Source organism: Gadus macrocephalus, chromosome 20 (genome assembly GCF_031168955.1).
Source record: "Gadus macrocephalus chromosome 20, ASM3116895v1".
In the NCBI taxonomy this organism is placed as follows: Eukaryota; Metazoa; Chordata; class Actinopteri; order Gadiformes; family Gadidae; genus Gadus; species Gadus macrocephalus.
Window position 1 is genome coordinate 21,589,335 of NC_082401.1, and position 27,790 is coordinate 21,617,124.

The window sequence follows — 27,790 nt, forward strand, 5'->3', positions numbered from 1 at the left end:
GGGTTGCAACTTTGGGACTTTGGCTGGAGTGAGACTCTAAAATATTAGTATGAGCGGCTAATTTTTTGGACAACCCTTAACCCTAAAAAAATGTTTTATACAAAATAGTCCTCGTTTACTAAGTATAAACCCTCATCTATGAAAAAAAGTTAAAGAATGGAAACGCTTTTTCAAATGTACAATTAATTTATTGATTGCAGTATTACAAAATAAAGACAGGCATCTCAAATAAAGACAGAGAAAAAAAGAAAGAAAAAAGGGACAATAGTTACCCCAGCTCCCCAGAGCTGGCTGGCTGGCTGTGGTGGGCTGTGTGGGGGGGCTGTGTGTGTGTGTGTGTGTGTGTGTGTGTGTGTGTGTGTGTGTGTGTGTGTGTGTGTGTGTGTGTGTGTGTGTGTGTGTGTGTGTGTGTGTGTGTGTGTGTGTGTGCGCGCGCGCGTGCGTGCGTGCGTGCGTGCGTGTGTGTGTGTGCACTCCGCAGCAGAGGCAGAACATAGAAGTTACATATTAGGCCTGTTGTATGCCACAGGGGCAGTTTTGGCCTGCTTCACAACCTCTGCAGGAGGTTTGTATCTGAAGCAGGGTTCAAGGCTGCTCATTTTCATGGTCATAATTGACGACAGGGTGCCTTCAAGGTTTCTGGTGTCAGTCTTGTTTAGGCCAATCAATGAAAAAGTTCGCTCAGCATTCGAGTGAGGCATGCTCAACACAATCTGGGCCGATTTGAATAATTTGGGGAATATGAAAGTGCTACTTGCCCCGATTCTAAAGATTTCCAAGACATACCCAGGGCTAGGCTCTACCCCCCATGAAAATCGACAAGATATACTATATAGTATAACCAAACATCCCACCAATATTTATACCACTTGCTTACTCTCTATATGTCATTCATGGTTTTATATTTATAATTTTTATTTTACTCTACATTTAATTCTTCATAATTCAGGCATTACAGAACTTTCATGGTCATAAATAAAAAATACGAACTGCAGTTTAATTTCTTTGTTTGTTCTTGAATTGATGTAGAATGGAGCAAAGGCTCCATTCTACATCAGACTATTTTCGGAAATGTAGCGGGATATATCAGTGGCCCCACGTCGAATGGTATGACCCAAGATACGTCAGACAGAGAAAGCGCGCAAATTCGACGGTACCGCCTTGTCATTTCTTTACCCAGGTGCCATGGCAACACCATTGCTACCTCTCATTGGCTGAATCTTTGAGAACGTTGTAGACTCAATCGATATAAGGTCGCGGGGAGACGAAGCTCTGTTCGTTTGTATATTTTATTTACGTGACCATATTTTTGTTTTATGTTAAAAAAAATAGAATCAAAGAACCAGTTCTTCTTGTTTTAGGGAACAAGTTCTTTTCGTTCACGTTCGGGATTCGTTCGTTGTGAACGAATCGGTCGCGACCGACCCATCCCCAAACGCGTATTCAGTGGGCTCCGACTCCGGCTCTGAACTCTCTCTGACCTTTTCAAACGCAACTTAGTATCAGGTGCGTTTTCAGCGAATCAACGATCAGAGAATACTGCCGTGATCACGTTGTAGGTAGGTAGATGTTACAGTAACAGCTGTTAGTCTGCTCCCGCAGAAAATGAACGGGGGGATTTTTTATTTTGGCGTGACATTTCTTGCGTGTGCGTGACAGCATGAGATTGATGGTGAAAGCGTGAGAGTCACGCCAGGGGCGTGACTGTTGGCAACCCTGCCTGAGGGGTCAATGAAGTCCTCTGCATCTGCATAGTTGTTGCTTATCAGCTTTGAGGAAGCCCAAGGTTTTCCCCTTTATCATTGATTAGCATTCAGATTCTTCTGATGTGTGCTGGGTGCTGCAGGTACGATACTTCTTCTCTTGTTCATCTCATTATGAGTTCAGTTGTTGTTGCTTCTAGAGTAGAAGAACAAGTAGGCTAAGACAACTACATTTCAGTGGCTGTTGTTCTTGTTCAATGCTTCGTGCCGGGCTGCTTTCTTGTTGACGCCAGGTGAAGCCTGTAGCTGCGTGGCCCTGCCGAAGCTTAAGCACCCCTTCCCATGCCTTTGATATGCCGATAACAGGCGAGGAAACACATGCTGCGGCTCCAGGCGCTAATTATGCAAACTGCTAGCTAAGAGGGAGCTAGCCCACTCAAAGCGCTGACACGCAAGACTACATCACAAGCAACGTGAGTGGCTTTCTAGAGGTTAACTCATCAGCTTTGCATTCATTTATGCGTGGGTTTGTGTTTTGTGTTTGTGTTTTGTGTTTGTGTTGTGCTCTTCAACATGGTGTAAGGATAATTAACAGGTGTTTCTATATTCAGTATTCCGGCACCTTTCAAGCTAGCGTACCCGGCTGTTATCAAGCAACAGCGTGGGTCAGGGCCGGATCTCACCTCAAAATGTAGTCTTTCTGAAATCAAGTTTAGTCTTCATCTATTTTATTTGAAATTATTCAATAATATTTGAATGGTGTAAGTTCACTTATAAGCCTATCATTTTATTTGGAAGCAAAGTAGGTAATTAGCGCAGGTGTGATCGTCAGTATGAGTGTGGTTAGTCAAGTTTTGATGGATGGTGGATTTATGGGAGGGTTGGAATCGAGACGTATATCAGAATGCTGACATAGATTGACTGATTATGTGTTTATTCAAATTGAATCAATTAATGTAAAATTATTGAAGGAAATTAGAAATAAAATGAAATAAAAATTACTTTAATACTGACTGAACATATGAACAATACTATAGAAGTCAATTCATAGCGTCTTTCAACATGGCCTTAATGTGTTAAGTGGGCTGCGGCCAACTGCCTAAATGGTAGCTGATATGAATAATGGGTGGAAAGAGGCAGAGCATAGAAGCATTTCTAAAAGAGTACCTCGGTCTCCTAGCGATGCTCAGACAGGACATCTTCCCCACAAGTGCAGCTGAGGCGCAAAAAGGTAAGAGGCATTCGGAGAGCACGACGCAGAGAACAAAAGCCCCCCTACACCCACCTACCCCTCTGGTAAAAAAAAGTTCTACGTGGGGGGGGGGGGGGGGGGGGGGACCGTTGCCATGGTTACGCCGAGGGAGCAACGTTGGGCGCGTTTTGCCGGCCTCGCTTGCTGTGCTGTGCGAGGGCTCCTAGGCAAGTGGGGGGCTGGGGGTTGGGGGCTTGAGGGGGGGGGCGTATGGAGCCCTTTAATCACAGTGCCATAATAACCCTGCGTGATGCTAGCCAGCTCTCTGCCGGCTAGCGCCTACGCAGCACAGCGCAGTAGGAAGACGCTGCCGTCGTGCAGGCGTAGGAGGTCTGTATCAACACACACACACACACATTAGCACCCACACGCAGCGTAAAAAACATATACCCGTCACACACATCACACACACGACATCATGGGCCGTGCTTGCAGGAACAACGCACGCACACATTCTAGCGCACACAACACATGAGTCACGCCACTGAAACCTCAGTGTGGGTGGCAAATAAAAAAAAAAGAGAAAAAAAAACATATTTGTCCTTTATTCTTTAAACTGTTACAAGTAATAATGGGATTTTCATTTCAGCGAGTGGATAATTATATGATTTTTTCTATATATTTATTTCTAGAAAGGTCGAACACAAAGGAGGGTTCAATGTCTGTCCTGTTGTGTGTCTCCCACACTTCACAGTACCCTCGTTTTTATAAGTTCCCACTAAGTTATACTTATTTTCAATTGCTTTCCCTCATCTCTTTGTTTGTGACATTATCGCCAGTGTCACAAACACAGTTTCATGTATTTCATTATGTTATAATAATCTTAACAATTTTGATTGGGCCTAACACTCTCAAAGATGAAAGCTTGACAAAAATTGTGCCCTTTTTAAATAAACTTTGGTAAAGATAAAGCATTGCCTAAAGATTATAAAGGCAGGGGTAGGCATCTTCTTAAAGGATGAATACAAGTAGGCTGCAGACCCAGTTTCATACCCAGTAGGCCTACTGTTAGGACTAATATATATATAAATATATACACATTTTTTTCTTTTTAAAACAACTCCAGTCACTATAATAGCTGGTCAATATACCGTAAACACTTTGGCAAGAAGAAGATAAGAGAATGAAGGGAATTGAATTCATGTTAAATCAATGCAAGCTCAGTTAGAAGTAATGCTAATAGAGTGGCGAAGTCACGCCCTTTCCGGTAGAGCCAATGGGACCTATGAGATCGAAAAATATGAATGGGTTACAATCGAGAGAAAGTAATTATCTTATGGTCCCAGTCTTTATATGCCCCGGATTACACCTATATGTTGTTTGTGAATTTAAATGATAATTTTTCATGTCAAGAGTTTGACAGTTTATTGTGCAATTGTTCATTTAAAGGCTGTAGAGAAAACGCAATGAGAAAGACTACATGTCTCGTATGTGATGTCAGGCTCCCTGCGACTGGCGTGGACGAGACCGACAATCTCCCCATCGGCACAACTGAAACTCTCCACATTCCCCGACTTATAATGGTTTTCACCTCTTTCGAGGCTTTTATCCTCCCCTTGGAAAAAAGTGGTGAAGTGGAGCAGAGAGATCGCCATGTCTGTACCGGAGGTGCGGGTACGTATGTCACCACCCGCACTGTCGGAGCGACATTTTTTAGTTTTCTTTGCATGAAAAATTATCATTTAAATCCACAAACAACATATGTGTAATCCAGGGCATATAAAGACTGGGACCAGAAAATAATTACTTTCTCTCCATTGAAAGCCATTCATATTTTTCGATCTCATAGGTCCCATGGGCTCTACCGGAAAGGGCGTGACTTCGCCACTCTATAGTATTATCAATTAACCCTAACCTTATCAGTTCACCCAAACAAGACGACCTGAAACAAGGATGAAAACCATGGCGTATTCCAGTCTGTATTTTTATCATTCTAGATCAAACAGAATTTCCTCCATTTGCTAACGCAAATGCAGGCATTCATGATGGAGAGAAATAGGCTGAAAGATCTGCAGGAAAGTCATTACCAGTAGGAGACTTACCAGAGAGATCGCTCTTAAAAGGAGGAAAAGGTCAACGTAGAGTCTGAACGTGTTACAATATGTTATTACAACACTAGCTCAGCAAACACGCTGTTCTTCTATATTGGTTTTCGAGAATGGCCAGGACTACAAGCGTACCCCAGAAGCTGCTCAGAAAGAGAAGGAAGCCCTGTCTAAGACTATCGACTATCGAGCAGAAATGGCAATGCTGAGGTAGGCCTGCTTGAAGGGGGATAGAGAGATTTAGCCTAAGAAAGAGGCTTTACAGATGGAGGAAGAGCACTTCGGCTTGAGACGGACGCAGTCGAGGAAGAAAGGTCCGTGCACCGAAAATGCATACGAAGGAATAGGAATTGGAATAGGAGAGCTTTACCAATCAGAGAGATTCATTCGGTCCTAGCACTGTCAGAAATGGCAATGTTGAGGCAACTAGCTGAAGGAGAAGAGAGGCTTGGAGGTGAAGAGAGACAGTCCTCAACAAAGGGAATAACATCAAGGTCCTGACGATGGGAAAATAACGTCAATCACACGAGAAGGTCCTAAAGCAACTCAGAGAAGAAGAAGAAAGCCGAGAAAAGTCAAATGACCGCTGACTTTGACCCAGTTTGGCCATGCCAGGATAGGAACTACATACTTTCAGGCAAAGTGTGAATACTCAACTATGCATACTAACTTTTGGTTAAACCTTATTGTGTTAGCTTAAACAGGGGCTCCACTTTAAATACCTTTTTGCCAATTTGCGTTAACTGTTAATCAGTTGTAAATTGGCAAATAACCAAGCATTGGTGTGGTGGTGCGAATCCATTAATTACTTTTTGAACAGACGTACAAACTGACGGGGAACGGTGAATTCATAACTTCCTTGGCATTACTAATAATATTCATAATATTAGAAATGAATCAAGTACACATAAAATAATACAAACTTACCGGCGGTCACAGGATGGGCCCCGCTCATGACCCCGTTGAAGCCATTCTCCCTGGCTGAAGAGAAGGGCCCGGTGGCCCCTGGCTGGCAGGCCCTGTAGGCTGAGGCGGAGGAGGAGGAGGAGGAGGAAGTTGTGGTGGTGGTGGAGGAGGAAGAGGAGAAGCCGTTGGCGCCGTGTGGGGCCGACGGATCTTGCCTTCCTGAAGGGTTCCACTGGGGGGCGCTGTCCTCGGACCGCTGACCGTCCGCCATTCTGGATCTAGCAGTGAGGGCCGAAGGGGAGAAGAGTCAGGCTTCTCTCCTCTCTGAGTGAGGAAGAGATGGAGAGGGAGACGGAGAGAGATGTCAAGTATTGGATCGGTAGCCCCTTGAGATGGAGCGCCTGGCTGCAGACACAATCCACCCTCCACCAATTTCCACCATTGGGTATTGTTTGGAGTGAGGGACAGAGGGAGCTCTGTCCCTCACTCCAAACAATACCCTCCCAATGTTGGGTAACCATGCACAGCATAATACGGGGGAAGTACAGACATGAATAGAGGTGAGAAAATGTGGTTCTGTGGAATTAACATATATACTATAGATACACGAACACGATGATCACACACATAGAGTGACTACATCCACCATGGAGGCAGATTAAAGAGGCGTGTGAAGCAACATAGCTCCACATATCCTTTCTTGTGTGTCATAATCCATGCTGCAGAATCGTGTGCTGCATGGAGGCAGCTGTGTGTGCAGTGTGCCCTGTCCCTGGATGTATCGAAAATGGCTTCTGCCTGAGCGGCTGATTTGTGCGGTGTTAGAAATGTTGCCGTTGGCCCAATTCACAGCCACAGTAGGGCAGTGAATCTCTCCAACACCTCCCGGTGAAGAGAGTGTGTGTGTGTGTGTGTGCCCAAGTATAATAGTGTGTGTGTGTGTGTGTGTGTGTGTGTGTGTGTGTGTGTGTGTGTGTGTGTGTGTGTGTGTGTGTGTGTGTGTGTGTGTGTGTGTGTGTGTGTGTGTGTGTGTGTGTGTGTGTGTGTGTGTGTACACCTGCATGGGTTTGTGTGTGTGTGCAGAAACCCCAGCTCTGAGTATGTGAATCTCCAGATGATAGATAGTGGCCATCTTGGAGGTAGGTCATCTTTATTGGCCTTCGCTGCACTTAATGCACTTGAGACGAAGCCTGGATATGCAGCATCTACATCTAGCAAGCCAGCTAGCTAGCATTAGCCTGCTCCCTCACCCACCGTGCAAATGCACCCCATAATCAAACACACACACACATAATCAGCCATCAATTGGTTCTCATGTAAAAAATACTTGTTCAGCCACCTGGGCTTAAAAATATGCACACACACACACACACAAATAGCGACACATACTCCTTTACACTAATATATGAGCACTTTCATGTTGCGTGTGGTTTGAATGTCAGCAAGATGTAAGGTTGACATCACACTGCTTGCTTGGGGTGCCGCTTCAGGGGGACGCAGGATAAATCACATTCAATCCAATGCATCGTTTAATGTATAGTCAATGATAATCACATATGCACACACAGACACACGCAGACACACACACACACACACACACGCAGACACACACACACACATTAAGTTTAGGGAATGGAAGAGTGAACAGGAAAGGGCACACAGGTGTGTGTGTGTGTGTGTGTGTGTGTGTGTGTGTGTGTGTGTGTGTGTGTGTGTGTGTGTGTGTGTGTGTGTGTGTGTGTGTGTGTGTGTGTGTGTGTGTGTGTGTGTGTGTGTGTGTGTGTGTATAGACGGGGTAGCCTTTAAGAACAGCGTACGCAGACCGCTCCCTACCGCACTGAGCTCCCCCCTCCCATATACCACTTAGTGAACACTTCATAAGGGGGAATTAAGGTTGAGTCGTCAAGACAAAGGGGGGAGAGAGAGCCAGAGCTGGAGCAAAATTGCGAGAGAAACTGAGGGAGAGAGAGAGAGCATTGATCCAAGGAGACAGGCTTTGCAGGGTGTTGGTGAGGGGGCGTCATTCATTGCACACATAGAGGAGGCAAGCTGCTCTGACCCTGCTATTGAGCAATTTACAGAGAAACTGAAAACAATAGGCAGAGAGAAAGAGGTTTATTTCTGCTCTTTCTGGAGGGAATATGGTGGCGTTTCTAGCATTGGGAGGTTAGGGTTAGGGTTAGGGTTAGTTAACTGCATACGCCTAACGGTCGCCTTGTATGACCATACTGTCATCCATATGGCCACGGCCCTTACGTTGTTCCAGCCATTCAGAGTGACGGCCAGATGGAATTCAAGCAAAATCACATTAAAATCTGAGAAAAGTCTTCCATGCAGGTTTATGTTAATCTTTGAACATAGTTATTTAGTCTATTTTGATAAAAAACTGTTTGCCTCGTAGATTGCTACAGTTTCCTTTAAACGCCGCCATCGTTTTTTTAATTGGCCAGACTGCGGCGCTCCTCGTCTGTCATGAACTGAAGCTCCCCCCCCCCGAGCCCTGATTGGTCCTGGCATTTAAATATTTTTTGGGCATGGCCTTCAATTGGTTCGTGAGCAGACTGATCCACAGAGAGAATGTGAACACGCGTGATCGTGTCTGTTGACGAAGGCTAGCATCGCGGTGGTGGCGGAGTAAGAGCTAAGCGCTGTCACCACCTTGCTCCGCTGTCTGCAGAGATCATGAGACGCCACAAAGTGACAGTTGCTAACACAGCAAGAACCCTTGGTGTTGCATCGCTATAACGCCAGAGGTACTTACACTACACTTATGAACCACGGTTGGAACTAGGAACAAATGACTGCTCACAGGAACTAATTAAACAGCACAATTAAACCGAATAGAAACACACAACGGTAATGAACCAAATAACAGGCCTAAAGGTTACAGTTTGAACGTTCCTTATGCAATCCCTGATTCCAGAATGGTGAGGTACGATATGGACCATATGGGTTGACATCAGCAGGTTATCCGTGATGTATTCACTATGTCTGGGATGTCTCTGTTCCACTCTTCAGCGGTCACGCATGAATGATCTCTGATGGCTTCTCAAGACCTCTAGGTGAACCACCTTACATCTACCAGTTAACTTCACAACATCTGAAAGTCCTACATGATTTGTTAAGACGTAAAATTAAGATAGGTCAAACATGGAACTGGGCCTCATCAACTTGGCCAATAGGCAAAATAAAAAAAATATTCTCCTGCATTTCTTCAAAATATATACTTACTCTCTTTATATAGATTTTAGTATAATTATAGCTATCAGAAAGAGATTGTTTTATGACAAATGCACGACAATCACAACCACACACAAAGTTGACATGCTGGCCATAGTCACGCACACACCAAGGCAAATAAAATCCCAAAGGATCGATCCACATTAAGAAGTGTGCCCCGATATCCCCCTTCTCCCCAGTCATATCACAGAAGCAAACTCACTACAACCAGATGTCGGTGAGGGAAAGTGAGTATCAGCCTCTGAAGGAGAGATGAATGTGAAGAAGGCCCCCACAATGACTCGGCTGGACGGCTAGCTTGGATGACACAGCATTGTGCGACCGCTCTCATTTAGATGTGAGCACTCGGCAGCCTGAACTGACATGACGGGAGTGCATTCTGGGACTTTTTCGACAAGACATTGGTCCATTTTGTGTCAAAAAAACGCTTTCCTTGTTTCCTTCTCTCTCCCAAATCTGATTGGTAATGCACTTATAAGTACTACAACTAAAACATTCATAATTCATAATAATAAGATATTTATATCAACCACACCCATAAGAATCCCTGTCTATCTTGATCCCGGATCAGACCAAAATGAGGACAATGAGACGAGACAGGATAAAACGACCCCAGATTATATTGTAACATGACACATCACGATTCCAGTCTAGGGATTCTGTAGTGCGTCTTTCCCCCCAAGTCTGATACAGAGAAAGTCTAGTTTTAAGTTGTACTAGCCTATAAGATGTTACATGTTGCATCTTGAAGAAGGCTTTTCTGACTACTTTACTACAAACTGCAGTTCTACGTCCAGTCTTATCTAATCTTCTTGTGTTAAACCAGGCAGCAACCATGACTGCCCGTTTGTGAAATCCCTGGCAGAAGGGACTACCACGTAGTTCCTAAGACCACCTGTTCCCAAAAGTCTTTGGGAAAATTGAGATTTAATTCCTGTAATACAAAGCGAATATGCTTTCTCTTCGTTTTGGTTAAGAACTCAGTGACAGTTCTTCTCCACATTATTTATTTTGGAAAAAAAATACTGCGAGGCATGGCCATCTACCTCCCAACCTCCAAGTGTTAAATTCAGAGCAAAAAAATTTATATAAATGGCGGAGCCCGTGATGCAAAATGTACGGCTTCTTAACGCTTGTGTGTAAACCAATGGGTCAATGGATGCAATGTCCATATGTTTTACAGCCTATGGTCTGAACCTGCCCTCAGTCTCTCCCCTGGTCTGTCTCATGCGGGTGTCGCCGTCTGTCGTCGTGGAGTCAAGGTGTCTTTGAGCTGTGTGGCTGAGGACCAGATGCACCCCGACCGATGTCTGGGTACAGGGTGTCAAAGAAAAGCAGAGCGAGGAGGCAAGTGTCCACCCTGCCATGCAGCTGATTACAGTGTTTAGTTCACTATTGGTGTGGGCTTATGGGTGTGTGTGTGCTTGTTTGTGTGTGTGTGTGTGTGCTTGTTTGTGTGCTTGTGTGCTTGTTTGTGTGCTTGTGTGCGTGTGTGCGTGTGTGTGTGTGTGTGTATATGTGTGCGTGTTCGTGCATGTGCGTGCATCAGTGCTCCCCTTGCAAGGGCATCTTGGGATTGAGGGTTCATTGAAATCCAAACACACATTCTAGGAGGCTGGTTTGTAATACCGAGCCAGACAAAGATAGAGAAGAGAACAACACAACGCAACAAACACAAACAACTCACGAAGAAGAAGAAGAAGAAGAAGAAGAAGAAGAAGAAGAAGAAGAAGAAGAAGAAGAAGAAGAAGAAGAAGAAGAAGATAAGGGGAGAGGGGGTCAATGGAGGCAAGGGGGCAGGGTAAAAAAACAGGGTGGGTGTGGCCAAATGAGAACAATGGGGTCGATTAAAGCAGGCGAAAAATACATTTGCCAGTTACAACACAGCACAGACATCTTCTGAGGAAGCAGGGTCGCTGCGGCTCTTGGCAGGAAGACTTGGCGTGGTGCCTGATGTCGTGCTGAGGTGTGCTGCCCTTCAAGTCAACCAAGGAATACAAAGACACGCTCAAAGCATCTGGCTGCTGGAGCTCAGCGTGGTCGGACCAGCAGTAGGATCAGCTGGCTGTAGTCATTATAAAGCAACGGGCACGCAACAGTTCAATGCTAACGGTCAAGCACTTTATACCCTGATCATCTGCAAAAACTGCATCATGCTGCAAAAAACAAACATTATATAATTGCTTCTATGGTGTTACATGTGCCATACATAGCCATGATCATCACCATGCATGTGTGTGCTAATATAATGCATAATTAATCCCCAGAGGGAAATTCTGTTGTCTCAGCATGCTGCAGTAAAAATATAGATACATAGTCCCACAAGGAGGAATAAAATAGAATGGCCATATTATCTAAACGTTGGTCTTGATATTGTACACACACAATGACCTCTCTAACGAAATCAAATAGTTGAATGTGATTTTGTTCTCAGGATAGAACAGTGAAGTGAGTGAATAATCAAATATGACCCAACATAATTGATTGGAGTTGTTTAATGAACCTAGATGTTAAGACGCGCAAGAAACACTGGAAAAGTAAGAATGACCACACGGGGCCTGAGGAAGCTGTGCAGACCGAGCAGTAAGCAATGGTTCGTCTTGCAGAAAGAAGGACGAGGCACAAAAGAGGCCAGATCTGCTGACGGGGAGGCCAGAACACCACACACACACACACACACACACACACACACACACACACACACACACACACACACACACACACACACACACACACACACACACACACACACACACACACACACACACACACACACACACACACACCAACTTCCCTGGAGACTTGGAGCTCTAGTTGATCCAGAGCCAACGAAACAGAGGTACGTTATTCATGGTGGCAAGGGCATGCTGTTGTTCGTCTCAGCTCGCTGTCCAGCCGTTAACCAGGGCACACACACACACACACACACACACACACACACACACACACACACACACACACACACACACACACACACACACACACACACACACACACACACACACACACACACACACACACACACACACACACACACACGTACACAAATGCACTCACTCACACAAACATGTACACACACACACACACACATTATTAACTGTTGCCGATTTACTCTTCGTCTTTAGGGTATGAACACACTGATTAATTTAATGCATATATGAATTATAAAATAGAAGTAAGACCAATTCCCCCCATACATACACAAGCACCCTTGCGATGCGTGACGTAACATCAAAGGCGTGAGACCTTAAAGAAAATAGCTTTATTTGTGACACCTTGCAAGATAATTACGCAATCAAGCCCACACATCCCCTTTCATTACATCCATTTTACTCAGCCTCTCCTATTCTGATTTTCTCTGTTCTTATTCCCGCTAATGGTTCTGCCTCCTACCTGCTATTTTACCTCTTCGCTTCTTGCATTCAAACCACTCCAATCCACCTACTCATCCTTCCTCTCCAACGCCTCCTCCGCCTCTTCTTCTTCTTCTTCTTCTTCTTCTTCTTCTTCTTCTTCCCTCAGTCATATCTCTCTCTCTCTCTCACTCTCTCCCTCCCTCTCCCTCTCACCCACTCTACCCCTCTCTTTCCCTTTTCCGTGCTTCCTCTCCCTCCCTCCCAGCCTCCCTCTCTCTCCATCCCAAACCCTCCCATCATACCTCTCTCCCTACTTCCCTCCTACGATCCTAGCACTATGCAACCACTGCCCTTAGTCTTAGTGTGAATATGTGTGTTGTGTGTGTGCGCTGTGTGTGTGTGCGCCTGTGTGTGTGTGCGCTGTGTGTGTGTGCGCCTGTGTGTGTGCGTGAGTCCCACAGATGCTGCATTGCGGGGCTCTTGACTGCGCTGGCTGGCTCACTGCAGGCGACAAGACGAACGAGAGAATACACTTAAACAACCAAGGTCCACCGTCTGCATGTGCGCGTGTGCGCGAGTGCGTGCGTGCGTGCGTGCGTGCGTGCGTGCCTGCATCTGGTGGTCTGTCAGTTTGCAATTATCGTACGTCAATACAATCAGAGCCCAATTTTATGCACATAGCTCGTTACACTACAAAAAATGTATTCATGAATGAAGCCAGACCACTGCCAGTGTCTTTAAATAATACGTGATTCTAGCTGTCCAGATTCAGTGCAGGAGTAAACATACAGTAGACCTGACAGCAGACAGCCAAAATCTAACAACACAACTCCGAAAACAAGTAAACCGGGTCTGGTCGCTTGGGTTGTTTTGTGGCAGTTCATGGCAATCGGCCTTGAAATGAAAATGTAGCTGCAAATCAGTTAATGTTTTTTCAGTTTTGTTTGAGCATGTTTGGATGCCAGTCAGAAGCGTACTGAGCCTGTTGGCATCTGCATTGTAAACACATTGCTTGATTGATTTTGCATCACTTCTGAGAATACGTAGTATACTACTGAGTATACTATGTAAGACAACAGAACCATTTATGGAACTGAGTAATTGAGTGAGAGAAGGTGTTGTGATGTGCCTCTTGGTTCTTAATGTATGAAATACTACAGCACCCTACCTACTGTCAACATCTCTATGATTATCCCATGGCTGTTTGAGTCACCATTGATACAACACAGGTGAAAATTATTCGTCAACCCTTATTCCTATTAGTATTCCTAGTGAGTACGCTATTGAGAAAACAATTAATGTTGTTTTTGGACAGTTGTTTGCTCATATAAAGCAGAGGAATGTTTTACTTGGATTAACAGAAAATAGGCAGAGGTATCCGATGTTCATGTCAGTTCAGTCTTGGATGCCTGACATTATTTTTTAAAAGATAAGGCCTAATACGTTATTATGCAAAAAGGGTGATCATTAAAGTGATGCTGTCCATTGTTAAATAATATATTAAAGCGGAGCCACACATTCAGGCCAAATTTAAACTCTTCAGCGAGTATATGTAGAGAGAACATGCAAACACCACAGAGAAAAATTGACCAGGAACAGGAATCCAACCACTTAGGGTTGATGGTGACTGCACCAAGGCATCCCTGAGTAGCACTCCAATGTTCGCTGCGATGGCTCTGAGAATCTGACTTGTACAGCTCAGTGCTTTGCCATCACGGCCTCCAGAAGTCTCTTCAGAAAGCGAGCACTGTATCAAAATAAGGCAATGCACGACAGCCCGGTTCGCTGGCAACTGCATCTTGTTGCCAGGCAACAGGAAGTAAATGGTAGACTTTCCTTTTCATAAGAAAATACATTTGTTTCTCTTCAGTTTTCCGCATCTCTTGTCAGGCTTCATTCAAACACAATTCTACACCTTCATGTGGATTTCGAGAGCTTTTTGGAGTTCTAACTTGTATGTTTTTTATACATACAAGATGGGAACACAGCATTTGCAGAAACTGTGAGAGGATAGAAGAGGGGGAAAGAGAGCTCAGCAGAGATAGATTTTGCCCTCAGGGTGCTAAAATCAATGACTCGTTATACTGCAGGCCCCACAGATTCATGTGCCCGCACACACACACACACACACACACACACACACACACACACACACACACACACACACACGTTAAGTTATGACTTAAGGGCAATACTATTAATCCCCTGGAAGCACTATTAATACAGACCTTCCGAGCGTCTGCGCCTGTGTGTGTGTGTGTGTGTGTGTGTGTGTGTGTGTGTGTGTGTGTGTGTGTGTGTGTGTGTGTGTGTGTGTGTGTGTGTGTGTGTGTGTGTGTATACAGTGCTGTGTGCATCTAGAGCTAAGGTGATGCTCGAGTCTCTCACTCTCTGTGGTGGTGGTTGTGGGGATGGCATTAAAATGTTTAAGAAAGGGCCATTTTCAAACGTGTGTGTGATTCGGTTATGAATCTGTATTTGTATAATCTGTGGCATGATTCGGTCTCCAGTCTAAATTAACCCAACCAAATGAATGTTACTGCTTGACAATTCAATATTGGCAAACCCAAGGCTGTATTTCCAAGTTCTGAGGTCAAACACAGTTGCAAATACGGAGGCTTATTTCTTTCTTTGTGAAGGACATTGACAAACGCAGTCAGGAGTGCGCACACGCACACACACACACACACAAACACACACACACACACACATACACACACACACACACACACACACACACACACACACACACACACACACACACACACACACACACACCCACGAAAGAGTAGCTCTTCCTGCCTTCCCACTCACAGCTCGCAGCAACAAGCACTTACATATACAGCCGCCTACACTGTCATTTCAGCTACAGTGCTGACAGACACTGCTGGGCTCTCTGTCCGTCTGTCTGTCTTTTCTGTCTTTATATGTGGCTGTGAGTGACACCTAGAAACATCCTTGACTTGACACAAACCACCTGAAACATGAATAATTCACTATTTCGGTCGAGTTATTTCCTGTGTGTTCATGAATGCATCCACGGAGAATAGAACACGCTTCACTAAAACACAATTGAATGGGTTAGTTTCAAAGCCCCTCACAAGCCCGGTCTCTCCTGCTTTTCCGTAACATTCATCCCTGAAATGAGGCCCGTTGCAGGTTTTATCGAGGAAAGCACATTTCCCCAGAAAGAGTTTCACATTCAAGCTGTTTTAGGTAAGATGGAAGAGGGCAATATTTTGAAAATAAACCATCAAAAAAATGTCCCCTCCCTCTCTGCTTTCTCCCTCCCTCCCTACGTTTCTTCCCTGCCATTGAAAACTGTAAGCATTTCACAGACCTATGATTGACAAGCACATGGATTCCCAAAGCCAATGTCCCAATGCCTGAATGATCAGAAAAGATCCAGGAGCAGACTTCAATCTAAAAAGGCTTATACACTGGCAGGCTCACAGTCTACTATAAACAAATATTCTCACATTGCAATTCACTGACTATTTTCCCTAAAGCACCATTGATGTTGAAGTGAAGTGAAGTTTGTGATCCTGACTCTTGACTTTTAAAGATGTCAATAGGATTGAATGAGATACATAATAATCTCACTGTTGCTTTTTCACCAACCAATCTCTGTCCCTGCAGTCCCACTGTCTCTATGTCACTCTGGCATGATGCGGCCACGCCGATTTTTACCTGGTGAGGTGGTGACTGACTTTCGGTGTGTCGAGTCAATCAGAGCGATCCGCTTCTCTCTCTCTTGCTCGGTTCCTCTCTTTGTGTTGGTCTCTCCGGGCGTGGCCAGCCGGAAGTGGACAGTTGGATTATCACAGGAACGCAGAGGGGGAAGGGGGGTGGGGTTGGGGGAAATGGCCTCTCTGTCGAACCTGAAAATACATAAAAATAGATCAACATTTCTTTATTGAACTCATTTAAATACATCGGCTCCATAAAATATTTCACAGTTTTAAGAAGGTAACAGCACAGAAAGGACGTGTAGGAGTCGGACAAAATTTAAATATATATATATATGTATATATATATATGTAAATATATATATATAAATACTGTTGTGTTGGCACCAGTATTGAGTGTACAATAACATTAACTCTCAACATTTTACTCTTGTTGCCTCCTAGTCGCTTGAATTTCGCTAACCGCAGCAGTTTTCCTCTCAGCAACGATGAACACAAAAATGAGCCGAGCCTGTATCCAAAGACCAACCGTAAACATAGCTGTGAAGGGTGGGTTAGGCCCCATAGAGCTGGGACGTTATAGCGGGCACTGAAGTGTTCAACACAAACAGCCGAAAGTTCAATGAATAAGCCCAAAAAGGGCAGATTTAATGAACAAAGAAAGTATTGACCAAGCAAAAGCATCCATTGGGCCGTCTTACCTAAGACACTTTTGGACTAGAGATCCCCATTGACAAAGTCAGGGCTCAAAGGAATTGGATCACTATTGCTCTGCGTGCTTTGACTCTTAACCCTAACTTTTTCCTATAGCTCCTTCAATGTGATCGGCTAATGGAGCGGGTCTTGGAGAACCTACTTTGTGTGTTGTGATTCTGTCCCCTGATTACAGAAAGTGACAGCTTGATTAGACTACCAAAAGGGCCACTCTCCAACATAAGGCTGACTTCGGGAACATGTTCAGATTGAAATTACTATTCAATGTCACAGTGATATTTTGATCGCAGCAGCCTCAAAAGTGGAAGTTGGAACTGGATGAAGTTTAACATTAAAGTTTTCTTTAAGGATTTCTATTTGAACTTTCAGTGTCCAACAACAACCTAAAACATATGGAAAATGCTATGCCCTTAACAGTTGCAATTTTGCAATTAAGCCTGCACATTAAATCACTGATGCTGAAATGGATGCTGCAAACAGTCCCAGGGTGAAATGCCATGTTTCTAAAGGGTATTTTCATTCAAATGGTGTAATTGTGAGTCACGAGTTCCCCTTAAAGCTCCACATTATGGCTCCAACACCATATGCCGGCGCTTTCATACATAATAAGCATTTATCCAGAGGACCGCACTGGCTATGGGAGCTGCCACTGTTGCTGGGTGTGCTGATGTATGAGTCAGCAAGCCCACTGGCTTTCTTCTTGCACTGTGGGAAAAAAAACCTGTTTGATCTCTTCAATTTCCCCCCCGAAAAACAGACAGGGGAAAAGCAGAAGATATGCTAATGGGGCCTAGCTGTTTCATAAGAGCAGTGTGAATAATGTCACCATTAGTGGGAACAGAGAAACGACTATCTGGGCTCCAGAAGGAGAGAATGCGAATCCAGCGACCAGTGCCGAAGAATTACAGGTGCCTGTCATGTTTTGTTATCACCATCCATTCCCTGGCTGATTTCCCAGAGTAGTAGTTTATCTCTGGATTGCTTCTACTCATAAAAAGGACCAAACCGGTCTTGACGATCGAGCCACGGTAACGGAATTGGCTTCATTAAAACATCCGTTACCAATATAATGAGTCCAAACTACTTCCTCTTACCTATTCTTCCGGAGAACATTTAGCATGGGCAGGCCTGCCACAGAACAGATTTTTTTGTGACTCTAAAAGAGAAGGCTACGATGGTTTGATCACCCAGAACAAATGTTGTCGTGAGCCCAGATAGACAGACTTCTGCAGTTACAAGCCAGTGGGAAAGTAGCCAGTAGGAAACTATAGATGGGCCTCAGAGACAACTCAATAAATAAACAAAATTATTCCTTTTGCTATATTTCAGATTTTTTTTTATCTCATGATTTAATATTTTTGAGGCTAGGTAGGGTTAGGTAAATTTCAAAATTTTGGCTGATAGAATAGTTGGAATGGAATGCAAAAGCCCTAGAAAAACAGATTATATATGGATAATGATTTGAATCTCAACGTTAATGCACAAACTTTAATAAATGTAGGATACTGCCCTCTAAGGGGAAACGCACACTATTCCATGTTACATGGTTAGCGTGAAACGTCAATCAAATGTTCTGGGTACATCCAGCCTAATCCGATGCTAGTGAGGGGAGACAGAGAAAGAAATATAGCTCTGCACCTAATTAGCAAAGAAGTCTACCAGAAGTCCAGGAGGATGCATTTTAAGAAATGTGATCGTGGGCCAGGAACACTATAGCGCAGTGTTCTTAAAATAGTATAATGGACACAAATTGATAATACTTTAACGGAAACCACACCCAGCTTCGTACATTATGTATGTCTCACAAGAAAGCACTTCCAAGAAAGTATATCAAAATTCACAAACTTTATCTATTAGATTCATTTTCACACTTTTCAATAATAGTCTATTGATTACGTTTTTTCTTCTTTTGTGTCTGACTGAGAGTTTGGGCTTCCTGCATCCTTTATATACTTCATATATATATTTTAAGCATATAAAGTGTGCATTATACACATACATCTGCTTGTTGCAGATGGTGTATCCATGTTACACTATCACAGCTATTTATGACAGCTATTTTGTATCACAGAAAATGTACTATTTGATGATGAAAATACACAGCTTTTGAAGTTCAACTAAGACAAATTGGATGTGGGTGTTCATGTGAATGTGAATAAGCTGAGGGACATTCTAGCTACACCTGTGCAACACTGTGTTTGAAGCATTTTGCCTGAGAGCAGCATGGGCCAAAGACAGTTCCCCCTGGACAGCACAGTGCTGATCTCTATTTACAATAAGAGTTTAAGGCATTTGTTCCTCTGTCTGAGGCCCAGTTATACATGCCTTTGGGTCATGCTACGTCATCTTTATTGTCAAAGAGAAGAGGAAGGGATTTTGTTTGAGTAAAAGCTGGAACTGAGCTAGACAGGGATGAAAACACAGATATAATTAAGATCTAAACAGTTCAACAGTTTTTGTACCAGAATCTGCGCATCGTTTAAAAGGATAATTAATAATATATTTATTTTTCATTAATTGATGAATTGCTACAGAATTTCCTAATTTAGTTTTTTTTTTATCATTTTTCAAACCTTTATAAAATGTGTATTTTTCTTGGCTCCCTGTCCAAAAAAGGGTTACGCTAGTAAAGTCTTACACAGCTATTTGGGTGAAACTAGGTAGACCACATTTTCCCAGATTCAGCAAAGATTATTTACAGGATGCATTTTCCATGCATTGCAGGTTGTCTCTCCTACATATAGCGTTGGGGAATAATGAAAAAGAGTAAAAACCAAGAGTTTAAACTATAAACTGCAATACCAATGTTATTTTTAGCAAGTGTACCTGAGTAAACTAAATATTTACTTTCAGCCTTCCTCCTTTCTTCTGCAAATGAAAAATTGGGCTTCTGTTAGTAATTGGAGGCCTGTGCCTTAGCAACAGAATGACAACCGCATATATATGAATACGCCTATCGAAAGAAATAAGTGATAATAATTTCACAGTGAGGCTACGCCGGCTTTTGCAATCTCACTGTTTTGGAGCTCAATTTTATTTCCTGACATCCGTTGTGCTGCTGATGTGATCAGTGTAACGCCATGGAAATTGGAATGGAAAAATAGGCAGAGAATGCAACCAATTCAGAAAGAGGCCTTTAGATCAGCGACTTTATTTGGCTAGATAAAGTAAGATGTGTCTTGAATCACATACATCTAGGACAACGTTTCTTATATATGACGGGGTAGTCTAAAGATGGTGAGCTGGAAGACGAAGCATTGAAACACACAGACAGACACAGACAAAGAGGCCAAGGAACGAGGAGAGGAGAGAGAAACTAAGAGGAGGGGGTGGGAGATAAACAGTTTGAGACCTGGGGGAAGGGGGGGGGCGGGGGGGAAGGGGATCTTTGTCTGGGAAATGACATCACTGCTCTCTTCTGCTGCAGTGGACCCACATTCCCAACAAGTCCCTACCGCTTGCTTTCCCCATCTCTCCATCGATGCGTCCCGCGGCCCTCATCAGCACAAAATCTGCATCATATCCTCTGCACCCTGACTCCTGTCGTCTAATGTTTCCCTCACAAACATTAGCGATGAAACATGTTTCATGTGTCATCACGCAGATTTCGGTGCCGTCTCCTGCATATTAAACCCAAATTAATAATCAATGTTAATATCAGGTGGTGTAAGTCAGAGGCGGTGCTTTAATAATCATTGTTTTAACAATGCATATTTCACAGCCCCATCACACGCCGACACCAACGAAGACACCAACAGACAGTTCCTATCTAATCTCGTCAGTGTCCTCCGTTTCCATCCCATAATGCTTTGCTTTAACCTGTTCCCTGATTACGAGAATACCCTGGAACGGTGTTATGATCCCATATCCTCTGGTGTCATATTTTATTAATCAGGTATTATGTTATGTAGGCCAGTATGGTGTGACTGTAACTGTAAGCATGTTCTCTCTAGCACTCCCGTTACAACGTTGTGACATCCGTCTAGACTCCAGATCCACTACTGCCGCCCTGCAGATGCTGTCCTGTAGCCTCGCGAGAAAGCTACTCTCCTTTCGTGTGAAACCTGATTGTGTTATGTGCCATGTTCTTCTACCTATGTGTCTGCTGCAACAAACATACGGTCTCAGTACAAAGAGGTTGTTTGACCTTTGTGTTGAGCTCTTGGCAACACGTTCCTCGTCTCTCCCCAACATTGACAGTACGGCCATGACCTAAGGTTGCGCCGGTCCTGGCACCAGAAGGAGTTCACCCCGATGAACTCCTGCTCGTGTGGGTGCTGTTGCGTTAATCCCTGGGCCAGCGTTGGGCATGGGCGGTGATACATATGTGGTGCTGAATAAGATGTTCCCGGTTCTGATTAGTAAGAAGAGGTTTTAAAATTGGCACTATAAATAGGTCTATCAGGTAGAGAATAAACTAAAATGTGTAATACATTAGCGTCTGCTAAATGCCCTAAATGTAAAATGTAAAATGTAATACCCATCTACACAAAATCGACCCGCAACAACAAGCAACATGAGTTAAAAATATGCATGCTAGACTTGCTGTATTGCTACAGTTGTTCAAACAGCCACATATTACAAATAACTCATGTAGCCATGGCAACAGTTCTTCCCCCAGCACAACTTGTGTACCATACAATTTATGTAGTCATTATAATTAAAACATACGACATAACGTCATCAAACATCAATCAGAACAATTCTAACGATCAGAGCACGACATGTCATATTCATCACTGGGTAGGAAGGACCCTCAGAGCCACAACTCTGGCCAAGCGTTTGGTTTACCCTGTGGGTAAACCAAACTGGGGAAACCAAACGCTGGGTAAACCAAACGCTCTGGCTGTACCTTGCTGCACTGTTCAAATTCAGTTGTTGGGCTTTCTGTGCTGAACAAAAGAATAGCTCTACAAAAGATTCTGTCGACCTCGTGCCAGATGTTCCAAGTTTGGGAGAACAGTTATGCCCTTCACAACCAAGGAAGGGACAACACAACGGTGGTGTTTTCTAACACAACCGTTCGTTTTTGGATCTACGGATTTGTCTTAATGTCTCTGCTCGCATTACATTATATGACCTGAAACATTGAGCAGTGGGCTTGTCTAATATGTAAAAAATAGGAAGACCATAAGCCTAATGCAAGATCCTAACTGGATGAGATGGCATAGGAGGAGACCTGATTTGCGAACTCTCTGTAGAAGATGAATCATCCTACAATAAAAGGCCATGTGGGATTTTTCTCCTCCATGCGATACATAGAATGAATTACCACTATGTTTCTTTAAACAAACATCTGCTTTTGCCCTAATTATGTACAATTTCTAGCTGATGGCATGACATTCAGCTCCCTGGATATAGGCAACATGAATGCTTTTACAAATGTCCTTGTAAGGGCGATAAATACAAATTAATACAAGATATACAAACAGCCACAAGAGGCCACACTTGAACTTGTTTTGTTCCAAATTGCTCTCCACAATTTGAATTGTGTGTGTGTGTGTGTGTGTGTGTGTGTGTGTGTGTGTGTGTGTGTGTGTGTGTGTGTGACTGCAACCAATCAAACCAGCCATCCATCCTTCTGGGCGACCGTGTTACAGCCAGCCAAACTCTGCAGCGAGCCTTAGGAACCACTGTCTGGGAATGTCTAGACAGGCCCCCTCCATCGCCTCCATGCACGCACGCACGCACGCACGCACGCACGCACGCACGCACGCACGCACGCACAAAGACGAAAAAACGCGCACACACACACAAACACAAGCAGGAACACACAGATGAAAATCGTGCACACACACACACACACACACACACACACACACACACACACACACACACACACACACACACACACACACACACACACACACACACACACACACACACACACACACACACACACACACACTCTCCAGGGCGTAATGTGACATGCTGGGCTATACTCTGAATGAGCAATGTCAAATGGAGAGCGCTGTGTTGAAGCTGATGAGCTCAACCAATCTGCCAGCAAGTATTACCAAGTCATGGCAGACACACAGAGTCTGCCAATGTCTTATGACGCAGTGTCTGCACAAATTCATGCAAACATACGTTTTTTTCGAGACGTACCTGAGAGGGGGAGAAACCGTCAGTCCTGGAGGATGATAACAGCTCAGAGTTCCACGCTAGTAGACGATAGAAACATCAAGCAAGACCTGAGAGAGAGCGAGAGAGAGAGAGAGAGAGAGAGAGAGAGAGAGAGAGAGAGAGAGAGAGAGAGAGAGAGAGAGAGAGAAAGTGTTACGGCAGGTATCGCAATGGCTGCAAGCAGTTCAGGATGGCACACACATACACATGCACGCCTCCGTTCCACACACGTACACGAGACACACACACAACTCACACTTTCTCCCACATGAGGTGGGAGAAAGAAATATATAATAACAGTATTCGTGAGGAAGTGTCAGCCAACACTGAGCGAGTGAGGAAGACGATGTTGTGGCCTGATCCGTTTTGCTGTGGTTTACAAATCATTTGTCACCAGGGAGATGCATTGAAGGTGTATTTTGAAATAGAGACAGACAAGAGAGTGTGACAGAGAGAGACAATAGCATGAGATGTTTTGGACTCTGTACATTTCTTCACTTGGGTTTCCGTTTTCCATAGTTCCAATTTGATCCAAGTCATCGGCACCATTCATTGACAGTGTTGACCTGTCAGTCTCCAGAACCTGGAGCTGATCTTCATTGGCCTTTCCTGGGCCCTCTGGCTTCCCATCCGCCGTGTTTATACTATGTTTAACTGCATGTACAAAGACACGGCAAGCTACGTGACATTTATTGACCAATCAGCTCTTTAGCATAAATTAGAGCTGTAAATAACCGTTTTCATTGTCAGGTTGTGTATTTATTACTCTGAATGACACCATAAAACACAAATGTCAACAATTGACGACTCCTTGTGATTTAATTCCACGACAACCTGTTTGTACACGTTGTGGTTCTGACGCAGTTGTTCCACTAATTATTAACTCAAAATGTTTTCAATCCATTATCACAGTTCTAACTGACACATTTGCTGTCGATCGACGACTCGATGAGGAGTTATGCAAGCCAGCAGGTCGGGGCAGCGCTAAGGACAGCCGTGCTGCGCAGAAACCACTGCAGCGCTCACTAGGGAGGCTATTGGTGGTCGGCACCTCACAGCTGGAGAGGAGTGCATTCATTATGCAGGCAACCCGGACATGGAGGTCGAGGGTCGGTTCTTAAAGATCGGTTTTCCAAAGTTTGCTAACTTAAATGGAGGGCTTCTATAATCGAGCAGAAGTGCTTTGTGGTCATTATTCCAAGGCTCGGAGGGCAAAGAACTTAGGAGTTTTTAAGAAACACAGGAAGCTTTGAACGAATAAAAGACAGAGCTTCGCCAGACCTCTGCCGTTTCTACAATCTTCCTCTGCGTTTAGCTCTATTGCCTGTGAAGCAACCTGCTTTGAATAGGTGGGGGGAGGGTGAGAGAGAATAAAAAGAAGGGGATTGTCAGGTCACCTCGTCAGCAAGTCTTTCGAAATAATCTCTGTGCTGCCTGCTATACCTCCAAGCCTCTCTAAGCCTTGACCTGACAAACACTGCAGGTCACAAACCATCTCATGTGTAGAAGGCTGGAATTTTTTTCACCTAGATGATGCAATAGCAAGGACACAAAATGCATTACCCTCCAAGATCATGATTGGCTGTATAGGAAAACTCAGGAAATGATTTGTATTGCATAAGAAAGTTTTTATTAGTATCTATCTAAACTTAAATTAACGGCATTTATATAGCCTCACTTATATAGGCCAGACAGTCCAGGATGACAGCCTAAATTAATTAGTGACATCACAAATTCCAGACATTCATTAATTAATCTTTGAGAGACTTGCTCAGTACTTCAATTGGCTAGCATCCTATTGAAGTACTGTTAATAGAGAACAGTTTCTAAATCGGATTCCAAAGCATATGTCGGACTCAACTAACAGCACTGTTGGAGATTAGTCCCACAAATGGGTCAAAGCGTCAGAGCAATTAGCTACTTTACTTGGAATGCTGATTGAAACCTAGGGGTGTTGACGTTGAGGGATTTCTACAATTTGTTCAGGGTTTTGCAAGCAGTGCATAGGAAATTAAATTAAAATAGAAAAAATGTTTAATATAAATATAGCTAACAATATCGGCTTAGGCTTTGACCTCTAAGGCCAAAGACCTTTGAGAGGGACCATGCGTGTCCTTGTTTCATAAAATAGAGAGCCTAAGACCAGCTGTCCCTCATTGGACCTTATTTTGGAAAAATCTGTACGGTAGTTTGATCCCATTTGAGTTGCGCCATGATTAAACATATATAAGGTGCCATGGATGTCTACCAGAAGGGGAGGGGCTCTCTGTAGTGGTTGGCGTACCCACTTTCTGGTATCATGTTGCCCCCTATTTTGTTTTTGCCAGTTTGCCAACACTTACACGTCACACCTTTAAACCTAGAAGTACTTTCCTGTACTGCACTTTAAACGTCAGCCATAATGAACAGTTCAATCGGTCATGGCGGTTTCGTAAATTCAGCGACGCACGATCACAACCAATCACTGTGTCCCCCCAGGGCGGAGGGGTAAAGGGAGGGGGGGTGTCACCAAGGAAGACGCATGAACACACAGAAGCACGTCCATGAATCGATGGTTGCCCTGACCTGGGATTCATCCCCGCAGGATTACAATTTGTTTTGAATCACCTTGGCAGCAGAGAGAATAAGCATCTAAAAAAGGATTTTGTCAATGTGGATGTGGATGGATGGATACAAGAACTTCAAAAAGGGAAAATAATGGAAAGTTATGGCTAATTATGGATCTCAAAGCCTCAAATTGCCTACATCCGGGTTTTTACTGTATAAACTGTGAAACACACAATATACATTAAAATATGTTTGCAATGTGTTCTTATTGATAAACTGCATGTTTTACATCAACACAGTAAGCGCAGCAATATTTGTCTTTAGACTTTAATTGCTTGATCAATAAAGTTGGCAATATCCAATGAAACAAAAATCAAATAGCCTACCTAGAAATCAATTAAATACAAAATGTAGTCATTATTTATTAATTAAGAACACATTGTGTGTTCATTAAAATCATTTTCATCTAGCTGCTTAGTATGCAACCCAAATTCTCTTGACTGTATAGATGAAAATAGTGCTCAGAATGACTTCTAATTTATATTCCAACGATAAAAATGAATGGAAATTATGGGTTGAAATTTGCTGCCGTTAATTAGACTAATAAGAAATATCTTTATAAAAATATATGGTTAATAAATGACTTATGATGCATCAACTGGATACTGTTATAATCCTATGTCTTGTGAGGCCTGGCATTATGGAATATATTTGGGTCAGTGATGGTTCTTCAACTCCCTCGCTGCAAAACTAGCATTTACCAAGTATCACCAAAATAACCCCTGGTTTTACCCTCCTCAACGAAACGCAGAGCCAACAGTGGACTTCAAGTAATGGAACCCATTACTTTGACTTTGAATGCCCAAGCATCAAAACTGGTTATAAATGTTTATTGTTAGCATGTTTCAATCCTCCATCACAACATATTTGAATGGTGCATCAAACCTCCAGTGAACTGTAGTTTCCACAGGCCCTGTTACTATCCTAAAAAGCTCTAAAGCACAATCAAATAGTGAAATGGACTATATAATAAGTAAGTAATTGACTAAAAGATGCATTCATTATGACAAAAAATATGTATAAGACAAGACATACACATGGCATTATCATATATAAATAACATTTTGCATTAGACTAGCCATTCAAAAGATGCATGTGTTTCCTACAGTAAGCCATGTGTAGTTTACCATACTGCTTCTTCCCTTTCTCTGATGTGGGCTTTGACAAGTATTTTTCTTGTCAACCTGCTATGCCTGTGCATTAGCTGGACCAAACCATGTGGCAAATATACTTCAGATTTAATACAAATACAACATATTTGAAACACAAATTATAGTTTAGTTTAAAAATGTACAATAATACGGTGTATGAAGTGTTCTAAAATAACATTCAGTGCTCAACTAATAATTATGGTATATATCCATGATATGACTACCCATAACTTAACCACACCCCACTCGCACTGCCCCCCCCCACACACACACACACACACACACACACACACACACACACACACACACACACACACACACACACACACACACACACACACACACACACACACACACACACACACTCAATAACAGTGCCACTGGATGTGGCGTGGGTTGCAAAGAGCAGCCACTCTTAACGGTTTCCACGGCAACAGTCCAACTCTGTCAGTCTCCATGGCAACCGATAACAGCATTAACTGCATCAGCTCAAGCGTCGCTTGGTATCAGAATGGATGGGGATTGTGTTCATATGAAGAGCTACTGATTGGTTGGTGTGTGTGTGTGTGTGTGTGTGTGTGTGTGTGTGTGTGTGTGTGTGTGTGTGTGTGTGTGTGTGTGTGTGTGTGTGATCTCATCTACTTATCCTATAGACTTTTATTTAGTCAAAAACCACGAGATTTACCGTGCATCAGATCGAAATCGAACAAAGCAATCACAACCAAATAATGACATGCAAATCAATCAAATCAAAAACGAATAAAAAAAGATTTTGCATCCGATACAAAGAGCTTTCCAATCGTGACGATCAAGATCAAAACGTAATCTCCCGGCACTCCCCATCAAGCATGCGTGTACACAGGTGAACCTGTACGTCGGAGGCGGTGACCCCCAACGATCCATTATGCTCAAGGGCAGAGGAGTGCAAAATGGAGCTCGACAGCCACCCAACCAAGAGTCAACATAGCATGAAACGTTGTAGAAAGAGGTCTGAAAACGAT

The 27,790-nt window shown here is 43.5% G+C and overlaps 1 protein-coding gene across 12 annotated transcripts in view; it reads right to left on the minus strand.

Annotated features, from left to right (window-relative positions):
* The window catches only part of map2 (microtubule-associated protein 2), a 67,837-nt gene that overhangs the window by 32,094 nt on the left and 7,953 nt on the right, over positions 1 to 27,790 (minus strand). For 11 of the 12 annotated variants that reach the window (XM_060040865.1, XM_060040866.1, XM_060040863.1 and 8 more), the window contains exons 2-4: positions 23,014 to 23,099; positions 16,193 to 16,383; positions 5,928 to 6,184 (exon numbers count right to left, since the gene is read on the minus strand). In XM_060040865.1, coding sequence (XP_059896848.1) covers positions 5,928 to 6,177 — 250 coding nt within the window. In that variant the 5' untranslated portion in view covers positions 6,178 to 6,184; positions 16,193 to 16,383; positions 23,014 to 23,099. Of the gene's footprint in view, positions 1 to 5,927; positions 6,231 to 16,192; positions 16,384 to 23,013; positions 23,100 to 27,790 lie in introns of all 12 variants that reach the window. The other variant, XM_060040864.1, reaches the window with a different exon arrangement.